The 21,740-nt window shown below is 37.4% G+C and overlaps 1 protein-coding gene across 5 annotated transcripts in view; it reads right to left on the bottom strand.

Moving 5' to 3' along the window:
* Nucleotides 1-15,121, bottom strand: part of RBBP8 (RB binding protein 8, endonuclease) — a 53,176-nt gene extending 38,055 nt beyond the window's left edge. Inside the window, exons 1-3 of one of the 5 annotated variants that reach the window (XM_058177392.1) lie at nt 14,946-15,121; nt 4,643-4,731; nt 1,937-2,154 (exon numbers count right to left, since the gene is read on the bottom strand). In XM_058177392.1, the coding sequence (XP_058033375.1) occupies nt 1,937-2,048 (112 nt within the window). In that variant the 5' untranslated portion in view covers nt 2,049-2,154; nt 4,643-4,731; nt 14,946-15,121. The other 4 variants (XM_058177395.1, XM_058177391.1, XM_058177393.1 and 1 more) reach the window with 4 other exon arrangements.
* Between the last annotated feature and the right edge of the window lie 6,619 nt (nt 15,122-21,740).

The following is a 21,740-nucleotide window of genomic DNA, read 5'->3' on the forward strand; positions in this document are numbered from 1 at the left end:
ATCACCATATGGTTCTAGTGTAATCACCATCTTTTGAAAAAACAATCCTTTGGCCATGTTTTTTTTATATAAAATCATGTAGATTCTAAATTTGCCATGCATTACATAGAACACAGTAACAAAGTTTCAGAACATGACACACCTACAGCCTTCATTGGAAGCAAAGTGAGACCTTTTTCTTAGTAGACATAATATGTTTTCAGTTATACCTCCTAACTATTTTGAAAGTTTACCCCCATTTTTTCCCTAATGTTTAAAATTTAATACTTAGTTTTCTATTATATGGCTCCATGACATGGAGATACTCCTTAGGCAGTCAAATCTTATACTGGTGATACCTCAACACAGGGGTAGTCAACCTTTTTATACCTACTGCCCACTTTTGCATCTCTGTTAGTAGTAAAACATTTTAACTGCCCACCGGTTCCATAGTAATGCACCGTGTATCGTCGTCTGCGCATGCCTCTCATGCATCGTGGATTGGATTTTGGGGGGGGGATGGACGCCAGCTACCAGCTCTGCTTGTCTGTTACAGCTGGGTGGTGTGGGGGGAGATGCACAAGCTATTCTGGGACAAGGCTGTTTTGTTTGCAGCCGCACTACAGCACCATTTAGTTTCACTTATGTAAGGTGAACTAAACTTATGCACAGGCGATACAAATAGTATATTTTCAGAAATTTAAATTGTCACGGAGAATTTTATGAAAACCTAATGAAAATGTTTTTAAATAATGCTATGAAATTTTTTTAAAAAGGCAATTAAATTAAAAAAAAGGCAAGTGCTTCAGTATTGGACAAAACCCCTACTGCCCACCATGAAAGCTGGAACGCCCACTAGTGGGCGGTAGGGACCAGGTTGACTACCACTGCCTCAACATGTACTCTGCTGACAGCATCCCATGTAATAAACTAAGCCTTAGAAATATACTTACTTAATAGTTTATAGAAGGTAATCAATATTACAATAGGTTTTATAAGGTTCTTTTAAACTTATTATTAAAAGTTTTGAAAAATAAGACAATGGTTTTATTTCACACCAGTAATTTTGTAATCATTGCTCCAAATGTCAACCAGATATTTCAGCAGACACTTATAACCAATTAAATTTTAATTGTTGTTATGTCATATATCTTAAGATTGCTTTAATTATTTCATGAGACAGATTTTTAGATATTATTCTGTCTCCTTGATCCTAATCTTCTTAGCTATTGATATTAGTTTCACTAGTGGATTGCTGTAACAAGTTCTTAATATCTCATGGTACTTTTCTATGGTAATAAACTAGATAAAATAGGATAAGTTTTCTCTTTGATTCTTGGAATCTGATAGTATCTTCAACAAAAGATCCTACCAGATTCCAAGAATCAAAGAGAAAACTTAGATGGAACTTGTGAAGTTCTCTAAGCATACAGAAATATCCTAGTTAAAATTTATATCATCATTACACATCTCTGGCTAGTGGTTAGTAAGACTAACTACTGAACATAATGGGATTTGCTTCTGATTTAAAAGATATTACAGGATTATACTGTGGATCATGGATCCATCAAATTCTCCATCACTGGAATCTTCATATCCATCATTATTACTTTCTAAATACGATAAAAAAGAAAAGTTATATAGAACTCAACTGTATTTATCTTGTGTACCACTTGCTTAATCTACCATATGTACTGTATACTTGATCTTGACTGCCACTGTGATATGATTTCACCAAATATTATAGAATATACAGGGCAAAAAAGTCAATTAAAAACTAAGTATAATATTAAAATGTGAATCCCAATCACATAAACTCAGTAAGGATTCTTAAAACTTAAAATTCTTAAAAAATTTTCCCAGGACTTACATTATTTGACAGCTGATGCTAATTTAGAAATAACCCATGGCTATCAATATTAATTTGCCAATGATTAAATACACAGAGCAACCATACCTTTGACATCTTTATCATGACATTCTTTCAGTTTGGACCACAGTTCCTTGAAACAGTCAGCTGCAGGTTCTGTAGAGTTGGGACTTCCACAATTCCCTCCAGAAACACTCATTTTATCTGTTTATCAGTTTTTCAATTTTTTTCTGAATTCTTGATGTTTGGCTATCTTCAGGTTCACATTACAGTTAGAGAGTATTTTTATCCAGACAATTGAACTCCTATAACAACAGATGCAATGTTTACAATATAGGTTATTAAATGATAGTTATTGTGATCAGATATAGTTATCTATATCATTATTTTTAGATTTTGATTAATCATTGCATTTTAAAAAAACCCACAGAAACCATTAGAAAACTGTCTTTTCATTGTCCTCAAAAGACAAGTTTTTCCTGAAGAAATAAACAAAAGCCACAATTGGCTGTTGCAAGAAGAAACATAAGAGAATTGAGGTTTTATAAATTATTATGCTGTAATAATCAAATACTTTGTTCACCTAATGAGAAGGAAAGACTCTGGAGAAGAGCCTAATGCTGGGAACGATTGAGGGCAAAAGAAGAAAGGGACGACAGAGAATAAGGTGGCTGGATGGAATCACTGAAGCAGTCGGTGTGAGTTTAAATGGACTCTGGGGGAAGATAGAGGACAGGAAAGCCTGGAGGGTCATGATGGATCACACACGACTTCGCAACTAACAACAACATACTGTAATAAAATGAATATTATTCTGCTAGCTATAGATTACATCTTGCCAAATGCTGAAAATAATGAACACACAGAGAAATTTAATGCAGAAAAGTATCCTAGTGACTAATATCCAGGAGGCATGGCACATATTAAGAGCAGAATTTCAAGGCAACTTAAATACACAAGTGCTTTTACAATGTTTATATAGTTGTATGTATGGTTGATTCTCATTATTTCCTAGATGTGAATGCCTTAGGATTGGACTGGGCAACTTGCAACCTGTTGATCACATGCAGTTCTTGGCTCCAAAAACTGCAATCTGTATTACTTTGCCTGCTTTTCTCATCAGCAAGCAGCTGGCTGGAAGATCAGACTGCTACCTATTACAAAAAGAAAGAAATCTAAGCAAGCCAGGGATAAGTCTTCACTTTGACCACTGCCGCAAAGTCGTGCTTCTCAAAGGTGTGCCGTGCCCGTCCTGATAATGCAGTTCCCAAGCTAAGCACGCAACCGTTAACTGTTGAATCGTTTTAGCCGAATCCCCCATCCAACGTGTCTGTTCCAGTAGCATCTTCCTTTTATCTTCCATTTACTATCTCCTCAAGATCTGATTCTGACGCCTTCCATAAATATCCGACTGAGGTAATTTCGCCTCCAGGGGGCACTCTAAGCGTAGCTGGATCGCTTCAATTCATGCCCGCCACGCAGCGGTTAAAAACTTCGCTAAGACTGCCCGATACAGCGGACACGCCTCCTGAGAGGGCCGACTATTTCTTCAGAGTTTGAAAAGGGCGGCTTTTTCAAAAGGGCCCAAGGGAAAAGGGCGATATTAGCCTGGGCGCAACGATGCGCGCCCGGTCCCTGTCTCCCACGGAAAGAAAAACTTTCGGCAGCCCGAAAGAGGCGAAGCGGAGCCCTTTGATTTTTTGCAAGGGAGGTGCGTGGGCGTTTTTGGGTGCTGAGCGGAGTTGTTGGGGGAGGGGGACGACGACGACAGTTTTGCCTCAGACTGGGAAAGCCGTGTGCGGAGTGCTCCCTGCGACCGCGAACAATGGCGAAGGGAGCCGCTCGTGGCTACCCAAAAAAAAAAAAAAAAAAAAAGGTGGGGCTCTGGCGCGCGGTTACCTGGCGGCGTTAGTACCTTTCATTGAACGGCAGGACAGGGAAGGCGAGCGAAGAAAGATGCTTCTCTTTTTCCAGCCCGCCAAGCCGCGGCGTTGCTCGTTCTTGGCCCGCCGCCCGCAGCGGGAGAGCCAAAATTTTGAGTCGCGGGGCTTCCGGAAGAACCGAGCTGCCCCTGCTGGCCGGAGGCTGTTTTGGCGGCTGAAAAAGGAGAGAATTCCCCCCCCCACCTCCTATTTTCAAAATTGTCAGGAAGAAATCCAGCTTGGTGGGCCCGGAGCAGCGGGAAGAAGAGGCGAAGAAGAAAGGAGAGCGAGTCACGGGGCACGTGCAGAGTTCTGTGTCCGCCCTTTCCCACGAATGGCTGAGGAGAGAAACTTTTGAGGACATCTCGCCTAAGCGATCCCCTCCCTGCCGCTTCACCCGGAGGAGCGGATGGGAGCCACTGAGCTCTGAACGCTCGCTAGAGTTCCTTTGTTTATAGAATTAATGCCTTTTAATATAGCATCAGATTTTCAAATTCGGCCTTGCTTTTAGAATCAGATAGTTGTTTCTGTTTGTTTTACAGAAAAAGAAAAAGGCCCTAAATGACAGTTTTTAACTCAAAGAAGTAGTGGAAGATGTGAAGAGACCTGGCCCATATAATTGCTAAGAGTCGAACATGACTAAATGGATATCATCATGTGTAGCAAACCAGTAGTACACAATGTCCTCAAAATAATCTCTGGAGCGGCTGCTTTGTGTGGAAACACAGGATAAGGCAACAGTATCAAGGAAAGGAAGGAGATAAAATAGCGAAAGAATGTAGAAACCTAGGTTTCTCTGGCAAAACCCACTGCTAAAAACATGCTAAAGGAATACTGTACAATATTGGGCTTAACTGCCCTCCAAACATACTTTTTGATGTGATTGTTGTTTAATCCTGCCCTTCAGCACAGCAGTTCCAAGTAACTAATACATTCAAAGGCTTAGGCTGCATTCATAGCCTTGAAATTAAACAGAAAGATCAAATTGTTGGTTCTTAGAAACTGAAGTGTTCTTATTTGCCTAGAAATGAGTTTTCCTTGCTATAGGCTATAAGATAGGAAAAAAGCTGTTTTCAGGCCTGAATATAATAATGTGTTGAATATAATAATAGCTGAACATAACCTATTTGGAAAGTCTCAAGTAGAGACCTCAAGGCATGTCCAAAGTACATTTGGGAATAGGATAAAGAACAGCTTAACTGTACTCCTACAAGAGTTCATCCATTAACCTGAAATCTAGAGCAAATTTTGAAGATTTGTAAGAATTTAGCTACTACCTTCATTACATTGAGGGTACAGTGCAAAAAAGGAAACGTGAGATATTTATGATTTTAATTATAATGTATTAGTTGTTTAACATACTCAGATATTTTACATATCATATATTAGTTATTCCAGCCATATAAACTGCTGGATTAAACCAAAGAGTTATCTGGTTTAAGTTTTATTTACTAGAGTGGTCAGATTCTTTTAAGTTTTTGGTGAGACATGAGCAAAACGGGCCTCTTCTGCTAATGTTCCACAGTTTCTGGTCAATAAAATTACAGGTCTTCAAGTTAGTACTACAATTTAGACCAGAATTTCTGTTGAATTTTTTGCCATGGTTAAGCAGATCACTGGAGATGTTAAGTGAATTATGTAATCATACCCAAAATTTGATCACATGACTGGGATGCTTTAACAATTATAAGTGCAAGGTTGTAAATAACTTTTCAGTGCTGTAACTTTTTCTGGGGGCTTAAATGAATGGTTGTAAGTTAGAAACCATAGATAATAGCTATTAGCTATTGGTAGCTGTATGCCTCGTAAATTCCATTTGCAGCCATCTTAAACTGATAACTATAATCTTGACTCTTTGTATTCAAAAAGTTTTTATTAGTCAAAAAAAAGGTTTATACAAATACATATCAGGTATGGTAAATTTTCATTTTTCTTATCTAAAATAAGAATTTTACTCAAATTTTTTAACACATACAACAGCCATATGCCAAGCAGGTAACAGTAGCTAAGTTTACAAATTTTAAATACGTAATAAAGAAGGGTCAAGAATAAACAGAATATCGTACTAAAGAGAATAAGGAAAACCAACACAATCCCAAATATCTTTATCACTTCCTAGTTTTGGATCTCAGAACTCTGGGTTCAGCCTGACCCAACTCCAGGGCCGCAACAGCGGCAGCCGCTCGCCCCATGATCTATAACCTCCCTTCTTCAATTCCTGGGTCATCTGATTCCAGGAGGCTTTGTGTTCCTCCACATAGGCCGTAGCCTCCGCAATTGTACTGATTTTTTCGTAATGCCCTCCCGGAAAATCATCAATCCCTCTGGCATCAGCCATCTGAAGCCCACTCCTTCTGGTACAATTTGCTTGACAAAAATAATATTTCTTTCTTTTTCACGTACCTGTCTGGGAATCTGCCTCAGAATGGCTATCTCCTGCCCCTGTAAATCAGTGCCCCACTCCTATGTTTTCTAAGAATTTCATCTCGTCTCTCTTCTCACAAATTTGACATGAACCTCTCTGGGAACTGCATGCGTGCGTGCATATTGCTAATTAACTCTATAAACTCGATCCACATCCCAATTCATGAAATCAACACCTCTCCCAAGAAATTCTCCCAACAATTTAGTCACAACATCTCTCAAGTCTTCTTGGTCCACTTCTTCCAAATTTTGAAACCTAAGGAAATAAGACATTTTATCCATCTGTGGTCAAGCACAGCATTGCCTGTCGTCTCCTCTCTTTTCTGCACTGCCGCATCTCACCCTCAAACCTTCCACTTTCTGCTTGTTTTCTGCTGAAACTTGTTGAGTATCCTTTAAATCCTTTTGGATAGTCACAATTTCTGCTCTTATTTCATCCAATTTCTTGTCCATATTAGATAACTTTTCCAAAATTTTCTCCATCTCTCCAGCAGTTGGTCTCTGACCTTTTGCCATTAAGAAAAAAAAATACAAAATCCTCAGGCAGGCACAGTATCCTTGTAATTTCCTCCGGATCCACCAGGGGGCACTCACAGGAGCAACGAGTCCAGAGTACAGTTAGTCAACCAGGAAGCCGAAGGGAAGTGATGTCATCAAAATTCTCATAGTGAAGGCGGAAGCTGGACGCCACCACTGTTCCCCAGAAGGAGGGGGGGCCTCAAACCTTCCCTCCTAAATTTCTCCATCACCTCTTCTCTCCAGAGCTCCACAAAACCGGTAATCTTCTTATTTTAAGTTCTCCTCTCTCCAGAATAACTCGTGCTCCTTCCAACCGCAGGGGAGAAAAAACCCCCCCGCACTCCGGAGCACTCCACTCACGTTTACCGATATTCCTTCCTTCTCCTCCTCAATTCTTCTCCGTTCCTGTTCACCACCAGGCTGCTGCAGTTATAAATCCAATGCCCGGTGTCACGGGCACAGCGCCCAGGCGACGACCAAAATAATGGCCGCGCCTGTGGCCTCAAACCCCGCCAAGCCTAGGACGCGCCAGCATCGGTCCCCACAGTCCTGTATGTCGGCTGGGAGACCCCTGGCGAGCCGTCCGTGCGGCAGGTGTCCTTTTCGGAACACCTGGCCCCTGAGGGCCTCGGCGGCGGCCGGATTCGGGCGCTGGAGGCAGGAGAAGCCTTCCAGACGTCCGTTGCCGCTGGACACCGGAAGTCGTCTCCCTATAATCTTGACTCTTGTCTGACCCAACTTCACCAATTTGCCGGGTCTTGCCAGGTGAAAAAGGAATTAAAAGCTGCCTTTGTTCACCAGGTACCAAAGCCCAAGGTGACTGCCACACCAAGAAGGCAGATGTGGGTTTCTCATCTGGTGAGCTAAAGGGACTGCTGGCAAGACAGATCACAAGCACAGAGTCCTGCAACTCCTGGGAAGGAGTTAGCAGCTGCTGTAAAGCCGCGCTGAGATACCTGTTTAGGCTCTTCTTGCTCCCCTGTCAGTGCTACTTGCCTGGCTTCAGGCGTCCTGGGATAGCTTCTCTCATTGGGGCAAAGGCCAGCCTCCTTTATTACATGTCAACTCGGGAGCAAATCACCCGTAATAGTCAGAATAACGAGAGTTGGAAGGGACCCTGGAAGTTTTCTAGCCCAACCCCTTCTCAGGCAGGAAACCCTATGTCATATTCTGTGCTGGGCAACAGCGTGTGTGCCCACAGAGAGGGCTCTGAGTGCCCCCTTTGGCACGTGTGCCATAGGTTTGCCACCACTGTTCTAGGTGGTAGTAAGTTACTGTGCATGGTATATACTGTATAAAGAGGTACTTTCATTTTCCGATCCCGAATCTTATGTTACAATACAGTATTTGGCTTTATTGACTGTCCCCAAATCTAGCAAATCTAGAATTCTGAAAGCTAAAAAGTTGATAAGACAGTTACCTTAACAATTTGTTCACCATGTAAAACTATTTCTCTGGTCTACAATACACAACATGTAAAACATACTGTCGGTGAAATTTGGCTTGTCACCACCTCTCCTCAAGTCTCTTGCTTCTATCCCTCTAAACTATGTTTTTTTTTAAAAAAACTTTTTATTTCTATATTTCTGTAAAGAAGTTGAAAAGCAAATGTAAACATTGTTGCATATGTAAATTGACTTTCTTTTCAGGGTCTTATTTAAAAATATGTTCAAAAGATTGCAATTACAAGTAGTTCTCAACTTTCAACAGTTCATTTAGTGACTGTTCAACGTTACCATGGTACTGGAAAAAGTGATTTATGACCATTTTTCACACTTATGATCTTTGTAGCATCCCCAGGATCATGTGATCAAAATTCAGAAGCTTGGCAACTGGTTCATACTTATGACCGTTGCTGTGTCCCAAGGTCATGTGATCCCCTTTTGCAACCTTTTGACAAGCAAAATCAATGGGGAAGCCAGATTCATTTAACAACTATTACTAACTTAATTGCAGTGATTCACTTAACAACTGTGGCAGGAAAGGTAGTAAAATATGGCAAAAGTCACTTAACAAATGTCTCGGTTGACATCAGAAATTTTGGGTTCCATTCTCGTAAGTTGAGGATTACCTGTATTATGTTTAGATTCAATTTTCCATAGAATAAACTTAATAGTTACACTAAAGATTTGGCTGTATAAAAGTAAATAATCCTTTCCCAAATTTAGATTTCAAGAAATGTGTTACTTTATGTTATTACTGAAAATCCAGGGATATGTATATCCCCCATAGAGTTATATCTGCTTTTGGTCAGAAATGAATATACAAACAAAATGAGTTATTTGAACCTATTTAAATGGCCATCTGCTTATCTGTAGTTAGAGATCTGTTGCATTAAGTTTTTATTATAGAAACAAAATAGGGAAGTATGAAACATGCTGTGAACTGTTTGATGTTCACAGTTAATGAGATGATATATTACACCTAGCTCGGTGTTGAGTTCTGATGAAAAGAATACTTCTCAATGGATTCAGAGTCAATACTGAAACATACTACAGCATGTATTGTTTGTCTAGGAGGAATAAAATCCATAGCCAGACAATAAAACTGAGAAAAGAATTAGCACTGTTGTGCTGGTCAAATATGGACAAGAACTCAAAGACATTTTAAAGTACATAATACATTGATGATAGCAATTCATTTATCTGACTTAGATGTTGTTCTTTGGTTTACATTTATTTTTATTACAATACTTTTTTGTTACTTCCAAAGAGACCTATTTAGTAGGGTTTTTTAAAAAAAACTTAACATTACTATTTCCAGAAGTATCCCTGTTATTTCTTTATTGCCATAACTGAATAAAAGTAGATCTCTACTTCCTAATGAAAATCATTCAGTAAGTTTATAAACTCATTTATAATACAATAAATACATAGGGACTCTATTTTTTTTATAAATGTGTCATCATGTGTGACAATACTTGAAATCATGCTAAAAAAAATTAAGATAATTTTCATATAATTATTTTACTAATTGTTGTTATAAGAATAAGCTTTAAGAATGGAGTATATGAATAATTTTCCACAAGAGAAAGTTATACAAATTGTTTCGTAGTGAAAGTTTTTAGTTAATAGTGCATCAAGTAAACATTTCATTTAAGTTGCAAGATTGTTCAATGAGCTGTTTTTTGTAAATATACTGTTGTCTTGGGAAAGAATCATTTATATGTTTTTAAAAAGAGATATCTCCCCCAGGGAAATAAGCTTAAGAATTGACATACAAAACATACATTATACTGCTGTCAGAGTATAAATATAATGCATTTCTAACTTGTAACTTCTTAAGTTTTGCTTCCTGCAAATGTACATTCTAAACTGTCATTCTTATAAAAGAATCCAGTTGCCTTCTGTAATGGTTACTCTACACCTCTGTTTTCATAATAGCTGAACGCAAGAAGTTTGGGTTCAAACCTTCATTTTCCAAATGATAAAATACAACATGTATTATTTGTATGAAATGCTCAACATGTATGAGAACTTTTTCTAGTGCCTGTAGTTGTGCACTTTACAGTGCTTAATAGGTTTGCTGAATGTTTAGCAGAAAATATTTTTATACCTTGTAAGTATTATATAATTGCTATTTGAATCAGGTTATGCTTTAGGAATGCTCCTTGAGACCTCTTCTGTTTTAGAGTTTTTTAAAAATTGATATAATCAAGTAAACATTAGTCATTTAGACTTGAGATAAAGCCTTCTGTGTGAAATTTCACTGAATGTTCAGGAAAATACTGCATTCCTTGGATTTTTTCAGACAATTGTTTTGTGTTAGTCTTCCTGTTAGCTACTGTTTGTTTTGTGTCATAAAGATGTAGGGCATTCCAGAAATCTTAGTGTATATTTTGTCCAATTTGTTTAACTAGTAAGGAATTGACAGTTAAGTGATAGAGTCCATGCTTCCTTCATGCAGAAGGCCTCAATTAAACTTTGACATTTCCATTAAAAAAAAAAAAAGGCTGGTGATATGAGAAGTTCCTCCAGGATGTTGCATTGACATTGCCAATTAGAATAGCAGTACTAGATTAGATAGATTAGAAGTGTTCTAGGTGTAAAAGGGTTTCTTATAACCCAGTTCAGATTATCTGATGAAGTAAGCTCAGATATATTATTTCTATACTATACATGAATCTACTCATCATGTAAACATTGAATTGCTAGTGAATTTAATTTTTGAACGGTTAATAATTAAAAGCAATTCTAACTTTCCTCGCATTACCAGCAATATTAGTTAGAACAAGAAAGGGACTGGACATTCTCTTTCAAGAAACACCTTGTCATTAATGTAGTCTCATTGAAGAACATAAACAAATTTCTAAGAAATGCCAGGAATTTCAAATAATTTGAAAATGATCCAAGTGCAAAATATTCTCATAATCCATGGATTACAGTAGAAAACCTTTAGGAAATCAGAACAAAAAACAAAGTGGATAATCACTGAAAAGTTTATTCAATATATATCTTTTTGTGAAAAGCCTTAAGGAAATTATTAGTCATAGTTTTTTGAACATGGATTTTGTTATTAACACACAAAGTGTCAAAAAATCTAATTTTCATAGTTTTTAGAATCTAGACCAGGGGTAGTCAACCTTTTTATACCTATTGCCCGCTTTTGTATCTCTTTTAGTTGTAAAATTTTCTAACCGCCCACCAGTTCCACAGTAATACTCTGTGTATTGTTGTCTGCACATGTCTCTCGCGCATCGTGGATTGGGTTTGGGGGGGCACTAGCTACCAGCTCCTTGTCTGTTACAGCTGGGTGGTGTGGGGGGAGATGCACGAGCTATTCTGGGACGAGGCTCATTTGTTTGCGGTCGCACTATAGCGCCATTTAGTTTCACTTACATAACATGAACTAAACTTATGCGCGGCCGATACAAATAGTATATTTTCAGAAATTTAAATTGTCACAGGGAATTTTATGAAAACCTAATGAAAATATTTTTAAATAATGCTATCAATTTTTTTTAAAAAGTCTATTAAATTAAAAAAAAGGAAAGTGCTTCAGTATCAGACAAAACTCCTACCGCCCACCATGAAAGTTGGAACGCCCACTAGTGGGCGGTAGGGACCAGTTTGACTACCACTGATCTAGACTCTAGAGTCATTTACCATATTCTCATATCCTTTTAGTATAGCAGAATTCTGTATCAGAGTAGTTGAGGCATTGTTGTAAAAAATACTGCATATAAGCCAGTAATATAAGTCTATATGAAAACATCTCTTCTGGCCAAACCCAAATTGGTATAGATGTTGTAGTTCAAAAAAGCAAAGTAAGAGGTCCATTTGGAAAGACTGGACATCTTACTTTGATTTTTTTAAACTACAGCACCTATACCATACACTATACTACAGTTTTCCATGCTGCCCAAAATGCAAATTTTTCTTGGTTACTGATGATTTTACTGTGTAAAATTTCACAACTAGATACACAGTTGGAACAAATATTGAGATAGCATTTTGATAGATGAGGTAGAAAATCCCAACCATTCATTTGATTTATATTTTGTCCTATCATATGCAGGGTCAGTGTTTAAATTTTAAAATTTCTAAACAGCCTGTAAAGGACATACTATATGCATTAAATCATTTTTAGAACATGGTTGTAAAATATATAAAAAAATCAATCATTAGGAATTTGTTACCATTTATCATTATCCAAAATCTACCAAAGTGTTCTTTGCTTTATCAAAGAGATTGTCTTAAAACATCTTGATAGCTAAGAAATATTGAATCTAAAACTCAATATTTAATTCTAATATTGGAGGATGGAGTAGTTGTACGCTTACTCCAAAGCTGACTGAGAGGGCTGCAGGGTGAATTGGAAATTCCTGCTCATTTGACAAGGAAATCTACAGACATTTATACAGCTGGCATCAGTATCCATTGATGTACTGGCATTGAGGTTTGGCAAAAATCCTAAGCCTGTTCTTTTTCCTTACATACCCAAATGTGGGCTTACAGCTATACCAAATGTTTTGGGTTGATTTTATTTTGTACTGTAGTACCGTAGTAAGTGGGAAGGGAGGTTAGAAAAAGTCAAAAATAAATGATGTCTTCTCCCTGGTCTGACTGCAATGAGCATTGGCTTTGACAGTCACCATTCCTTCCTTCCACATATGTATGCAAAAAGATAGCAATCAAGGAGAAAACCCCCGTAGTCACTTGTGAGTGAGTTTTTTGACGCACATGACATTTATTTCTGACTCAATATATGCATAATTGCACTATGAACTATGGATATTACAGTTATAGTATAGATTAAAAGCACAGAGGAACAGAAAAACATTTTATCAATTCACATAGCCAGCACTGGATCAAAGTAAGAGAATTTGTTCAGGGTATTTGGTTTTGTTGCCTTTTTCAGAGACAGGAGAAAATGAGCTGACAAGAATTCAGGATCATATATTTTTCAAATCCATGAATATATTCTTCCATTCCATTGCTAAAGGATGTTATGTGGATTGATACTACTTTATCAACAAAATAGATTCTTAATCTTTATCCAGCATTATGTATCCCCAAATAAGATCATTCCATCATTCCAGAGCAGATCTGGGACAGATATTAGTTGGGGAGGAGGGAGAATGAAAAGTGAAGATAAATTTTGTTTCATAAATGGAAACTAACTGACATGAAATCCAGTTACAATTACTCATGAGTTTGACCAATTAAAATCCATGCAGTTGTTTGCAATTTTTCATTGTAGTGCAGCATTATTGTATATTATTAAGACTGAGAAACAGGTAGTAGTGAATTCACTTTGGCTTTTACCCAAAATAAATGTGGTTCAAATTTAATAAGATAAATCTCTAGTTGGATTAGCATATACGGTTGCAACCTTATCCATTTATATTTGGAAGGAGTGCCACTATTTGGTAGGAGTAATTTCTATGTCAACATGCATAGGATTAAGCGGCTAAACTCAAAAACTAAACTCTTTTGCATTATAGTAGCTTTTAAGTTGATTGTCTAAAATATTCCAAAATAGTTTACCTAGTGTTTGCCTAGTATATTTAAAAATGATTAAGTATGCAATTCCCTGCTAAATCAATAAGAGCTATTTGGGATTGTGTCAAAGAATAATTAAAAATAGCTGTTTATCAACTTGGATATTTGCAGAGACCAAAGCTATAATTATTTTTTATTGAAAAGATTCCATAGAATATTCTCAGCAGTTAAGTATTAAACATTGCCCAATAGACACTGATATTGTTACTTACCTTGTAATTAGAAAGATTCTTAATTGTTTCTTCTAAAATTCATATTACAACTTCCCTTAGGAAGAGAAAGTACCAAAGTATATTTCTTTTTGTTTTAAATCCAGTTGAAAGAGGAATACAAAAGTCACATTTATGTTAAACAAAAGTTATTTTGTCCTTAACAGACATGACAAAACCTGTCTTCATTCCTTTCTGTTCAGCTCAGCCAATATACTACTTAGCTTCAGCAAGTTAATCAGTTACCAGATTCTACAGCCTTTGTTTTCAAAGATGTCTAATTCTTACATGACACTACCTGTATATATAATAAGATCCATACCCTAAACACCTAAACTAAAGGTGGAGCTACATTTTGGTCTATACACACAATGTCAGTGTGTACATCCCCTATTTATAATAACAAAAGACAAACTTCCCTTCTAGTGGACAATTTGTAAAGTGCTGAATCAAGATTTGTCAGAATATGTCAGAATAACAATCTGATATGTTAAATAATTAAAATTAATTAAAAATATGAAGAATTGATGTTGCAATGAAAAACAACTCTTAAATACGTAATATTTCCTTTTTAAATTTTCTGACCTAAAATTGATTTAGTTACCATCTATTCTACACAAAGAAGATATGACTACAATGTAATGTCTATTCAGTTTGCCATAAGACCAATTGAACTTCTTAATAAATTTGAAAAGAATTACATTGCAGCACAACAAACAAGTGGATCACTGCATCACAGTAGGCAATGATCAGGCTACAATTCAGCTATCCATCTTTAAAACTATTTCCCCATTTTAGAGATGTTTCTACAATCACCTTTGACTGAAATGTAAATGTTAAATGAAACCTGATGAAAAATCACTCAATGAAGTTACAAACTGATGTAAGCTATAACTATATACTGATATTGAAAAAATAGATTCGCCGAAGAACACACACAAAGAATAAGTTGCCTATTTGTACAGTATCCAGAATTAAATTTCAGAAGTTATATAGTATTAAATCTTTCAAAACTTACCTTTTAGAAACTGAAACAGGTTTGTCTGACTCTGTTCTTGATCATCAATGACATTTATTAAGCTTCCCTAAGCCGATAAACATCAAGCTTATATAGGATGAGAAAGTCACAGTGGACCATGCTACAGAATGCAGAGAGGAGTTCTGCTGCACCTAAGATATATACAATGTGCAATGGATAACCTAATATGTCTTTCATTTAACTGGCTGGGCAGGTTTTTGCATTCTCTGGAACATGGAATCATACCAGAATTTGTTGGCATAACAGTCCTGTCAAACCAGTTCCTTGGTAGAACAGAAACCTGTTCAACCAGTCAGCATCAAAGGGCAGTTCAACATGCTGCGGCTCAACTCAACTCTGAAGCTTCATAAGTGGTGAATTATTCACGCCTCCACCAACTCCCAACATAAAATGTTGTAGCCTCCAGCAAAATAATTTACCAAAGGAGTTAGGGAGTGTTGCGCCCGTAACCATATCAAATGCACCATTATCCTATTGTTTCAGACTGCATTTTGATGCATCTAGATGGACCAACTGATGAATAGTTTGAAACAAATCAGAAAGGTTTATTTATGTTAAGGAACATTTAAAAGCATTTTTACAAATTGAACACAAAACCCAAAGTCTACTCCTAGATTACATGTTTTTTTGCTAATTGGAAATTAAATGCTGAAAAATAGTCAAAAATGAATTCCCTTATACAAGTCACTGAATTGCTTACAGCTGTAAAACACTGCTTTTGTTTTCTGTTACAGAACATTTATAGCAGAAAAGCAGAAAAACTACATGTAAAACTAAGACATGAACCCTGTTTGAAATATCATTATATGTGGGTAGACATTTATCCCTAATTTCCAGTTTACTATAACCTATTGTAGACTTTTCCATTAATTACACTTTATGGCCCTACCAGAAATCTCCTTAAATACACATTGTAAATAATCTAATCTCTAATCAAATACTATTTTCTTGCTGACCTAGTGAGTTCATAGTAGCAGTGCAATTTTTCTTAGATCCCAAAATGTTTAATGCTTCTTTCAGATGATTGATGCATTGAGCATAGGAACCTGATGGTCCGATCACAGGAACAACTCACTCTGAGACATCTTCCCAAGTCAAGGACAAACACAGTAGTGCCAGAAACAAGACCTGGCTTTTGTCATAAGCACTGGAATAATATGTGGCTGGAGCCCTGTAAGGAAATGTATTATATATACATCATTTATGCACCTATCTATCTCACATTAGTGATTAGACAAAATCAGAAACAAGAAAAAAAAACCCAACATGATCCCCAGCTTCCAATGCCCAAGCATAAACTGGATTTATAATATGGGTTTTGTAGATGTGTGTGGAGAGGTTTCTTTTGTATCAGTTTTATATTTTTTTTACTACTTTTATCATTGTAAGCTGCGCAGGTTATGATTTGTTGATTACCAAGTCAGTAAGTAAGTATGGTAAGTAAGTAAGTTTTGATTGATGCCAGAATAGTATTCAGCTTTCTTTCCTGTCAATAACATTGCCTTGTCTATAGAAAATGTACTTGAGACAATATAAAATTACTTATACAATATACTGAAACATGATTTGCTAAAAGAAATAGATGTATGCAAGTAGGGTGGAGAACTTTGTCAACATAGTATTGGTTTTGTGAAGGTCTTTTTAGGTGCTTTACAGAATTCTGAAACTCAAAAGTTTGGTCACTGAGGAAGGAAATATAGTTCGCCTGACATACGTTATTTGCCTGCTTATTTTTATTTATAGCCTCCCCCATGTTGAAGGAAGACACTATATGTTGGCCTGATTTGGTGTACTGCTGAACTCCCATTCATGTTCACGTCACTTTGCAACCACCACAGAAGAATCATAGTTATCAGCTATAAATACTTTTAGGATTCCAAAGTGGCTGAAAAAAAACCAATAGCAAAACTAAAATCTTTATATAATATTTAACTTTAAATCAGTTGTTGGACATTCATAGTCCATAGTTATGAATATCCAAATAACTCATAAAAGTCTTTATGACTAGCTCTAAAGTAAGAATCAGCACCTCTTAGTTTATGAGAAGAACACCCTCATTATTATTTTCAGGTTATAACTGCAACATCTTAAAAATTTTTTTAAATGTATCCAGTCTAAAAAGATTATTGATGTATCCCAGCATTTGCAGTTCATACTATATGCAGATAATGCAAGAATAAAATAGGTGCACTGATAGTTCTCTCTAATTGCAAAACATCTTCTTTTATTCTGATAACATCACCTTTCAAGGAGAATGAGAAGAAGATGGTTAAAATGTGAGAACCCTGCACAGAGGTGAATCTGCATAGTGAAATTACAGGAAGCCAAGGAGGACCAGGGGGTTGCTAGCCCAAGTGTCTTGCCCCTAAATCTCTCATTTATCAAAACAGCATGACTCTGGAAGCCTCCTGCCAGCTTTTGGATGACCTCAGGATGTTCATCCTTCAAAACAGTAAACATGCTGCATGATAACTAAATTGTTATCTCAGTTTTGGAGTTCTAATTATTGCTAAATTTCTAATCAGCAAAATGGACACTCAAAGTAAAAAAAGAGACTTCAGTTACATTTTGATCTGTATTATTTGTAGGTATTGGAACATTAGACAAAACTACTTCCCTCTATGGACTTTCAGATGAAGTTACTGCTGGCAGCCTTGATGATGTAACCTCTCATATTGCCTTTCTTTGACCTCTCCGTACAGTGAGAGCTATGCACAGGTGTGTGGAAGCATAGAATTGAAGACTAGCATGCCCTGGAGCAGAGAAGCATTGAGACAGAGGCACAGAAGACCGGTTTCTCCTAAGCTTTTTTCATCCAAGATCTTTCTAGAGTTTCATACTGTCCCCTTCCCCATAGTTCCAGAGTACTTGGTTAACATTTGATGTTTGATTATATATTTACCATATTTTTTGGATTATAAGACATTTCAGAGTATAAGACACACATTAGTTTTTGGGGAGGAAAACAAGGGGAAAAAATTCTGCCTCTGCCTACCAGCATCCATTGGTATTCATCTGGCTAGCGTCCTTACAGCAAATGACAAAAAGCCTGATCAGCATCAGCATATTATCGCAGTCTGATTCAGCGTGAACAGCTGATTGGTGGGTGGATCGGCCTCCCAGAATACCCCCAATCAGTTATTCCAGGTTGCAGAGATTGCCATAGACCACTGTCGTCTTTGTGCCTCATGTTTTTGGTCTCTATGCCTCATGTTTTTGGCTTCCAAACACTCCGTTTTAGACCCGTTCTAGGCTGCGGGGATCACCACAGCACATCATCGCCAATCGGTGCCTCCACATACCGCATTTTTGGCTTTCGTGAGTCATGTTTTTGGCCTCCACACACCCCATTTTTTTGACCACTGCACATCGCATTTTTGGGTGGTTCCAGATGGGGGGAATCGCCGCCCCCCGCTATTGATCCCCACTGCCTGGAACCACCCAAAAACAGGATGCGCAGAGCCCCAAAACAGGGTGTGCAGAGGCTGAAAACGCAATGTGCAGAGATGGCAAGCAGCGGTGATGTTCTGTGGTGATCCATACAGCCTGGAATGGGTCTAAAATGGAGCGTTCAGAGGCCAAAAATGTGAGGCATACAATGGTCTGTGGCAATCCCTGCAGCCTGGAACAGGTCTAAAAGAGCATGTGGATGTCGAAAGTGCGACGTGTGGAGGCTAAAAATGGCCAAGGGGTGAGGGACAGTGAGTGGGCAGGGCTACATTCAGTGTATAAGATGCATACAAATTTTCACCCACCCTTAGACTCTGAAAAGTACAGTAATTAATTTGACTTGTTTTTAAGGAAAAACAGTATGTCCTGTCATTCACTTTGAGCTGCTTTTCCCAGGCCTAACCAACCCAACAAGAGTTCAACCCAACAAGAGTTCACCTATTCTCACTAGTTAGTACTAATTAGTACCTTGTAATTAGTACTAGTTAGTACCTTGATGAAGATATCTTTTCTTTTATGTACACTGAGAGCATATGCACCAAGACAAATTCCTTGTGTGTCCAGTCACACTTGGCCAATAAATTCTATTCTATTCTATTCTATTCTATTCTATTCTATTTACATTTATGGAATGGGATGCCCATGTTGCAGTTCAGCTCTCTTTATAGCTGCCTCCCATACTGACCACTAGCAGATTTCTGTTCTTCATTTTTGTTTTTCAGCAATGCAATACAGCCTCCAATGGCATTGTAGTACTTGTCATCTTAAATGAAGTAGGACCACTCTTTTCCCCTGGAAGTACAAGATCATGTTGACTTGTTCCAAGGGGTGCTTTTCTCTTATTTTAGTTCGGCCTCTGAAGAATCTCCCAGGAATGAATGAAGTCCCAGGAATCTTAGCTAATAACCATCTTGGAGCTATATTAGATAGCAGTTTTCTTCATGTTCACAGATTACATGGGGTCATTGTACTGTAGTAGCTTCCTGATCTTTCGATACCTTACTGAGCAATGAGTTACACACTTGATACAGAATCTTGATTGAATTCTACTTAGGGCTACTAAAGAATCATTTACAGTATCTGGATGTTGCTCCTTAGCTCCAAAGCGAAGCTTGATCATTCAAGCAGACTTGCACTTCACCATCTGAACTATTTTTCCACAGTTGGAGAGGACATGATGTATAAATTCTACCAGGCCTTAAAATGCTTCATCCAGGCCAAACATGGAGTTCTTTGTTGTTTGGCACATTTCAGAAATTCTTCAGGCAGTCCAGTGGTTAGTTTAGGTAAAAGATTCTGCTGATCCCTCTCAAAATGCTTCATAATTAAATAGTAGGCTCCATATGGCATACTGTTCTTTGGTCTCAACATTGTTGGTCTGGATGCCAGAGACCACATGGAGAACTCTGTAAGGAAGAAATGAACAGGAGCAAAAGCGGAGCCACAACTGAAGTTGCCATAAAAAGAGGTTGAGCAGGAATACTGATTCTGAGTGAACTGAACTGCAGGTCCCATATGCATGGTTCCATTATAGGTCAGCCAAAAAGATATTCAGACATGGTGACACCTTGTAAGCTGCCAGAATGGCAGGTGGAGGTGGAACAATGAATGCATCCCCATGGTACTTTCTGATGGGTTGTTGCATGCATGATAGCAGAGTCATAACACTGACTTTCTAACATAACGTCAGCAGCAATCCTTCTTTGTGGTTGAGTGTAACCTCTTTTGTCCTGCTTTTACTTGTCCGCCAGCACCAGGCTATATATATAGAGTGGGGATGTTTACAAGTTCCTAGTGTGTATGCATAAAGACATTGGGCAGGAATTTAGGTGTTGGCATCTATGATACGTATGAAATCGAAAATTGGGAAGCAAGCATAGACGTGTAATTTCTTATCTATTTGGCTTCTATGCATGGGTTTCTAAACACGAGGTTTCTGCTTTTCGGTCCATGTTCCCTACAGGTCTTTCTGGTTCACTTTCCACTTCTGGTTCCTCATCATGTGTTTTTGTGTAAGCAAAGACATTGTGCATTGTTGAAGTACTTCGAATATTCTGCACCCTCAGAACATTGCAGAAGAAGAATTTCTGCCACTGCTTGGTGGCAGCTGATGTGCATGGCTGAAAACTTTGCGTTTTGCAGTGGTATCTCCTTCTCCACTTTCCCCACTCTCATTTCTTCCATGTTTTAATCTTTATTTTTATTTTTTTGTAAAAAGTTTTATTTTCATTTTCCAACAACCTATTCAATATACAGTCTCTTATTCAACATTAGTCATTAACTTTCATTTGTTACTTATTCAGACCTGCCCAGCTACCACTTCCTTCCTTAACAAACCTTTCCTCCTCCCTTCTCTACTTTCTTCTACTTTCTTCATCCTTCCTCTCCTTCGCTTTTCTACATCCTCTCCTCCTTCCCTACTCTTCTCTTCCACCCTTTCTAACCCTCTCTTTCCCCTTTCTTCTTCCTCTCCTTTCCCCCTTTCTACCTCTCTCTTTCCTACCTACTTTCTTCCTTCACTCACTCTTCTCCCTTTCCATTCCCTTCTGAAATGGCAGCTGAGCGCTTTCATTTCAAATTATTTCTATTTCTTAATTACATATCTTCAATCATTCCTTTACATTGATCCTTCATCTCCCCCCCTCTCCCCCCTTCCCCTCCCTCCCCCCTCCCACCCCCCCGAGACTTCCCAGAACAAAGTACAGGGTATAAAATTAACAATCATAAATTAAAATACAACATAAGTCAAATCCATAGTCACTCCTCTCTCTAAGACCTTAACTCCCCTTCCAGAAACAAAAAAGTACATTCTTCTTCCAGTCCATTATATATCAGTCCATTCCACTCCTAAAATCTTCAGAATCTTCCAATTAAATTAGTATTTCCAGTTCATCAATAAAATACATAGTTTTTAATATCCAATCTTCATTAATTAACACCAAATATATATCAATTCATTCCACTCCTGAAGTCTTCAGAATCTTATAGTTTTTAATATCCAATCTTCATCGATCAAGACCAAAACGATATTCCATCTTCCAGTATTCATCAGAAATTCTTCTATAATATACCTTTCTTCCTTAAACAGTGTCCCAAATATAATTCATATTTCCAGCTTAAATTCTTAAATTTTTATCCAATCTCCAAAAATAAACAATATTCTATCTTCTCATATCTTTAATATCACTTACATAAATCAAATAACATTGCTAATATTAATATTTCTTCAATTTACCTTACATCTGTCAAATAACATTATTAAAATTATAACATATCCAAAATATATCAATTATAACAATTAAATTCTATTTAACCAAATACCAA

This window comes from Ahaetulla prasina, chromosome 3 (assembly GCF_028640845.1).
Source record: "Ahaetulla prasina isolate Xishuangbanna chromosome 3, ASM2864084v1, whole genome shotgun sequence".
Classification (NCBI taxonomy): Eukaryota; Metazoa; Chordata; class Lepidosauria; order Squamata; family Colubridae; genus Ahaetulla; species Ahaetulla prasina.